We start from the raw sequence: 6,251 nt of genomic DNA, 5'->3' as shown, positions 1-6,251 counted from the left end.
AGGGCGGGGAAGTGGGCGTAGGTAGGGTGCTCTTATAGAGGGTCGGTGCAGACTCAAGGGGCCAAATGGCTTTCTTCGGCACTGTAGGGATTCTATGCATTTTCATATTCAGCGTCGAACTTAATGGTATTATCAACCTGATAACTGTCAGGTTTCCCTGTTTCTGCTTCATTTTATTCCCTATCTCTGTCTCTTTTGTCATTGAGGAAGCTCTGGTTGTTTTATCCACACCTTTTCCCCTCCTATGGATGGGTCTTGACTTGCCCAAACCATCTCCTCTTAAAGTCAGCCCAGTGTTCCATTAGTTATGCCTGCCAATCATCGATTTAAATTTATCTGGACCAGATCAGTTCTCAACACACTGAAATTGGCCCTCCTCCAAATAATTCTCTTTATTCTCGATTACTCCTTGTTCTTTCTCAAGGCTAATGAAAACCTTGCGTTACTGGAATCATAGCTCTCTAAGTGATCGCCTCCTTGATCAATTTGAATCATCCCATTCCCCAGAACCTTCCTCATTGGGCCAGAAATATAGAGATCAAAAACATTCACCTGAACACAATTCAATAATCCCTTCCCCTATTTTCCCTTCTACTATTTAGACCTGTCTATATATTGGGATAGTTAATGTTCCCCACTTTCACTACATTTGGTTTTTGCATTTCCCTGGAATTGCCCTGCAAATTTGCTCCTCTACGGCGCCATTCAACGGAACAAATTCCAAGTCCGGTTTTGGACATGTTTGGCAGGGTGGTTCGGGCCAGCTGAGATGGCGAGATCGCAGCTCGTGTTCAACGGCACTTAAAGTGTCAAAAATAAGCCCCCCACGAGATTCTCGACAATATTGGCTGCCTTTCTACCTGATTACGCCTCATCTGCTCGCCAAGGGGGAGCTGCTTTTAAACACTCTCACATTCCCAGTCAACACACAGGCATGGCAGCATGCAGACCTGCTCCTTGCTTAGGGGATGCTAACCTGGTCAGGCTTCTCGTACTGTGGATGAGGGGCAGGCCACCCTATTCCTGTGAGGGAGTCGGAGGACCAGTAGCACGGTCAGCAGTGCCGCATGGGAGGCAATGGCAGCGGCTGTCAGTGCAGGCAACATGACAAGGACCGCGTTCCAATGTCGCAAGAAGACCAATGACTTCCAACGAGCTGCAAGAGTAAGTTACTACCTCTTTCCTGGCATCAGTTTCGCCTACCACCCCACAAATTCCCAAACCCCTTCCTCTCTCCCAGTCCACTGGTTTGCACCTCGCACCCCTCCCCAACATCCAATCTTCAAGCTTGTACCTCAGAGCGCCCTGGCACCCATCAGCATAACCCCTTCATTTCCAGGTACGATGCCCACACATGACACTTGCTAAATACCCCTCTGACCCATCAAGCACGTGGCTCACAAAGCCCTCTCTTTGTCCCCCCAGAAGAAGATAGCCCTTTCCTGTTTATTATGGGCTAAGTCGGGGGCCGGGGTCCCAGAGATTCAAGTCCTCATCCCCTGCACGGTATCACAGTGGTTAGCACTGTTGCTTCACAGCACGAGGGTTCCAGGTTCGATTCCCGGCTTGGGTCACTGTCTGTGCAGAGCCTGCACGTTCTCCCCGTGTCTGCGTGGGTTTCCTCCGGGTGCTCCGGTTTCCTCCCACAAGTCTCAAAAGACATGCTGTTAGGGGAATTGGACATTCTGAATTCTCCCTCAGTGTAACCGAACAGGCGGTGGAGTGTGGTGACTAGGGGATTTTCACAGTAACTTCTTTGCAGTGTTAATGTATGCCTACTTGAGACAATAATAAAGATTATTATCGACAATAATAAAGATTCTTATTCTTATCAGGAACGGGTCCTGGAAATAGCAGAGTTGCTCGAGTAGAGAGCAGTCACTGACAGTGAGTTGGCCTGCGATGAGAGGTGAGGATCCACTGCCCCTTCACCCAGATGACCTGTCGCAAGTGAGTAGTTCATGGCAAACAAAATTATCTTTCCCTCTCACTGACCATATTTCCATTGTCTGGAAGGATCTCCATCTGATGAGGTGGGGCCATCTGGGTCGCTCCACCCCCCCCTTTCACCCGCCAACACCACCCAAGGGGACACCTCGGAGGAGAACTCCGAGGAGACCAGCGAGGTGTCACAGCTCCCACCCCCACCTTTGACATGTGCAGAGGCACATACCTTGGTGGGTGACATGAGTGGAAAGGCTTCTGGGGCCCATTCTGGTGAAGACTACACTTGCTGATGCATGTCAAGTGGAGGCAGGAATATCCTAGGGAAATAGCAGTCAGAACTCTGCTGGATCCCGGGACATGGGTGGGATAAGGTGCCTGCACAATGCGGTCATTGAATCCCCGCCCTCTATCTTTCCCAGTATCAGCCACTCGGTGAACCTGGCACCAGGGAGGCAACATATCTTCTGGAGTCACATCTGTGGCCGCACGGTTTTGGGGGCGAGGGTGAAGCCATGCCCAATTGTGGCAATCTTCGGGGTATCGGAGCAGTCAGCACTACACATGGGGAAGGGAACCAATGCCCTAGCTTTCGCTTCCCTATTTGCACGCCGGAGAATCCTGCTCGGCTGGCGATCAGCAGCACCACTCAAAGCTGCAGACTGGCTCGCTGACTTCTCGGAATTTCTCCACCTGGTGAAGATTAAGTACGCCACCCGAGGGTCAGAGGACGGCTTCCTAGATATTTGGGGGCTGTTTGTCAGCCTGTTCCAAAACCTGTTTGAGGCCAGCAACGAGGAGTAAGATTGGAAAACGGGAGAGATAGAAAGTAAAAGGAGGAAGAACAGAGGGAAAAGGAAGACAGAGGGGGAGCCAAAGGAACGCGCAATCCGGGGGGAGGGAGGAGGAGAAAGAGGGAAGGCTGGAAAGTCACAAAAAGGGAACAACGTGGGAGGAGGGGGCAACCCCCCTCCCCGATCACAAGACAAACACAGACAAAGTCGACAGGGGGACGAAGAGGGAGGGGGGGGGAATGGGGACACAAGAGGGAGGCAGGGAGGGGCAGGAGGGGGCACGGACAGAAGGGACCACAAAATGTACATAAAGTAAATTAAAGGCAGGACAGGATAAACCTTTCCGTACAATTCAATAAATTAACACGGCAAAAAATGTATATAACTGTTGATAAATGTGGAAAATGCCACTAAAAAGATTTTTTAAAAAGATCTGTGGCCGCAGGAACACCTGCCTGTTCCTTTAACTCTCGAATTACCTTTATGATACATATGAAATAGGAGCAAAGGCAAGACATTCAGCCCCACAGATCTAATGCAGTTACTTTCTCAATCTTCCTCCTTTACCCTTGTACAGCTGAATTACCTGGAGTACTGGGACTTGGCATTCCTGTCATTATTTGGTTAAATTTCTAGATACTTGAAGTTGTCCCCGAACGATATCCACCTCTGATCTGATTAGATTTCTTTCAGTCATGCTTGCCAATTATTGTCATTGATTTTCCTTGGTGCCCAATCCACTTCCCCCAGCACAAATTCCCCTCTGCACCCTGACCCCGCTCCTCTCTGAACTTCCATGATCTCTTTTGATTCCTGTCAGATCCTCTTACTGGTGACACGGCCCTTCCTCCAGGTCTTTTTATTCCCCTCGTTCCTGCTGAATATTTGATGTCCTCCTGAATACCATGCCTCGTTTCAGGCTTCAGCCTATTGTGAAGCTGATTATGGCTCTGTTTCCTTTCGAGACAGAATATTTCAGCTCCTCTGACTTTGTTCCCCCACCTCCGTGTTGTGGAGCAGTTTGATAACACAGGCTGAGGGGGAGGAGGAGGAGGGTGTCGCTGAAACATTCTCGGTTTGTATTCAAACCCAACCTGGACTCATACCCATACATAACGATCCTGCATTGGGGCAGTTTTAAACTAACCCTTTGTGGAGGAAGGTTTACAGATAGTGGGAATAAAAGATTTACTAATCAGCATTAAATTGACAATTACTCAAAAGGAGGTGATGAGGATGGACTGCACTACATGAGGCAGAGTCCATTTTTAATTATTTGACTTTGGGGCACTGATGTCGCTGTTTATTGCCCATCCCTTGCTGCCCTTAGGAAGAGGGTGGTGGACCTTTGGGGGGCGGGTTTAAGGGGTAATGATGGGCAGGAATGGGCACTCCCCTTTGACTGGGCAATCATTCAGAAAGGCCACAGGAGTTTGACAGCCTACCAACGCTGAGACCCTTCACCCACCCACCCTGTCACCTTTCACCCACCCACCCTGTCACCCTACACCCACCCACCCTGTCACCCTACACCCACCCACCCTGTCACCCTACACCCACCCACCCTGTCACCCTACACCCACCCACCCTGTCACCCTACACCCACTACACCCTGTCACCCTACACCCACCCACCCCATGTCACCCTACACCCACTGTACCCTGTCACCCTACACCCACTGCACCCTGTCACCCTACACCCACTGCACCCTGTCACCCTACATCCACTGCACCCTGTCACCCTACACCCACTGCACCCTGTCACCCTACATCCACTGCACCCTGTCATCCTACATCAACTGCACCCTGTCACCCTCCACCCACTGCATATTGTCGCCCTACACCCACTGCTTCCTGTCGCCCTACACTCATCCACCCCATGTCACCCTACACCCACCCAATCCAGTCGTCCTATACTCACTGCACCCTGTCGTCCTAGTAAACGATGGCGGAATGCAGCAGGAAGACTGAGTATAGGGTGATGGGTAAGATGCTTCCTAGGACGACAGAAAGCCCCAGTTAGAGTAGGAACACTTCAGAGTCGGAGAGACGGCGAGAGATCCGCTCAAACGCGTTGATTCTGCTACTGTTGCCAGGGAAACCTGTGCAGGAACCTTGCTCGTTCACTCTGTGCCTCGAAAGGTGTAAAGTGCAGTGAAGCTGCCTGAGTGTGGGGAAAGCAGGGAGAGTGCTGGATCTGGGGCTGAACAGGCTGGATTTCTGAAGAGCATCTCTGACGCCTGAACAACCCACACACACAGGCACACACTGGGAGAGGCTCTGCTCCATCCCGGTGTCATTGTCCTCACAATCTTATTCCTGTTTGTGTGTGTGTTTTCCAGGGGAGGGGCGCTTTGCAATGAATTGTTGGCTCCCCCACTGAACCTGGGCACAGTTTGGATCGGATGCTTTGACCAAGCTGGGTGCTGCCGGCTAACCCCGCTGACATGCAGCAGCATCTGGGAACGGCAGCAGGCAGGCAAGGCAAGAAGCTCAAGCGGGCATCGGTTCGGCATTGCCTGTCCACCCCGAGCCTGCGGGGCCTTTTCACCATCAGCGAGGAAGAGGAGAGATGGAAAGATGCAGCTCTGAGGCGGCTGAGTGGTGAGTCCAATGTAAATGTGCTCGAGCGTCTGTTAGAGTGAGAGCCCAGCTTTGCTGAGAAGGTCAACAAGCTCTTTTCAGAAGATCTCCCGGGTCAGAGTTATCACATTTGTGTGGTGGCTGTGAGTTGAGAGATGCCAAAATAACCTCTGCCCTCAGGTGACCAGAGGGCAGGTCAGCCTGTTAAAAGTTTGATGTCTGGTGTACTGGGATTCCCAGCGTGAGGACCTGCCAGGTGGTGGCTATCCAGGACCAAGATGTGGTTGGTATAAGGACCTGCTGGTTAGGATCTGTTAACCGTGGATCAGTTGGCAGAACTGCCATCGCGGTTGCTTGCACTGCTGCCTCACAGCGCCCAGGCCCGATTCCCGGCGAGGGTGACTGTGTGGAGTTTGCATGTTTTTCCCATATCTGGGTTTCCTCCCAGAGCCCAAAGATGTGCAGGTGAGGTGGGGTTACAGGGAGAGAGCGGAGGATTGGGTCTAGGTAAGGTGCTCTTTCAGAGGGGCAGTTAGATACGATGGACCAAATGGCCTCCTTTTGCACTATAGGGATTCTGCACTGGGCGAGTGTACTGGGTCGGTGTACTGGGTTGGTATACTGGGCGAGTTTACTGGGTTGGTGTACTGGGTGGGTGTACTATGTGAGTGCACTGGGCGAGTGTACTGGGTGCATGTACTGGGTGAGTGTGTTTTGTGAGTTTACCGGCTGAATGTACTGGGTGAGTATACTGCGTGAGTGTACTGGGTGAGTGTACTGGGCCGGTGTACTGTGTGAGTGTACTGGGTTGGTATACTGGGCGAGTTTACTGGGTTGGTGTATTGGGTGGGTGTACTGTGTGAGTGCACTGGGTGGGTATACTGGGTGAGTGTACTGAACGAGTGTACTGGGGGGTGTACTTGGCGAGTGT

General features: G+C 51.5%; 1 protein-coding gene across 5 annotated transcripts in view; it reads left to right on the top strand.

The window, feature by feature from the left end:
- The first annotated feature begins 4,696 nt into the window (after positions 1-4,696).
- Positions 4,697-6,251, top strand: part of map7d1a (MAP7 domain containing 1a) — a 407,069-nt gene continuing 405,514 nt past the window's right edge. For 2 of the 5 annotated variants that reach the window (XM_072502058.1, XM_072502051.1), the window contains exon 1: positions 4,697-5,341. In XM_072502058.1, the coding sequence (XP_072358159.1) occupies positions 5,185-5,341 (157 nt within the window). In that variant the 5' untranslated portion in view covers positions 4,697-5,184. The remainder of the gene's footprint in view (positions 5,342-6,251) is intronic. The other 3 variants (XM_072502047.1, XM_072502066.1, XM_072502083.1) reach the window with 3 other exon arrangements.

Source organism: Scyliorhinus torazame, chromosome 1, assembly GCF_047496885.1.
Source record: "Scyliorhinus torazame isolate Kashiwa2021f chromosome 1, sScyTor2.1, whole genome shotgun sequence".
NCBI classification, from domain to species: Eukaryota; Metazoa; Chordata; class Chondrichthyes; order Carcharhiniformes; family Scyliorhinidae; genus Scyliorhinus; species Scyliorhinus torazame.
This window is presented reverse-complemented; position numbering and strand designations above follow the sequence as displayed.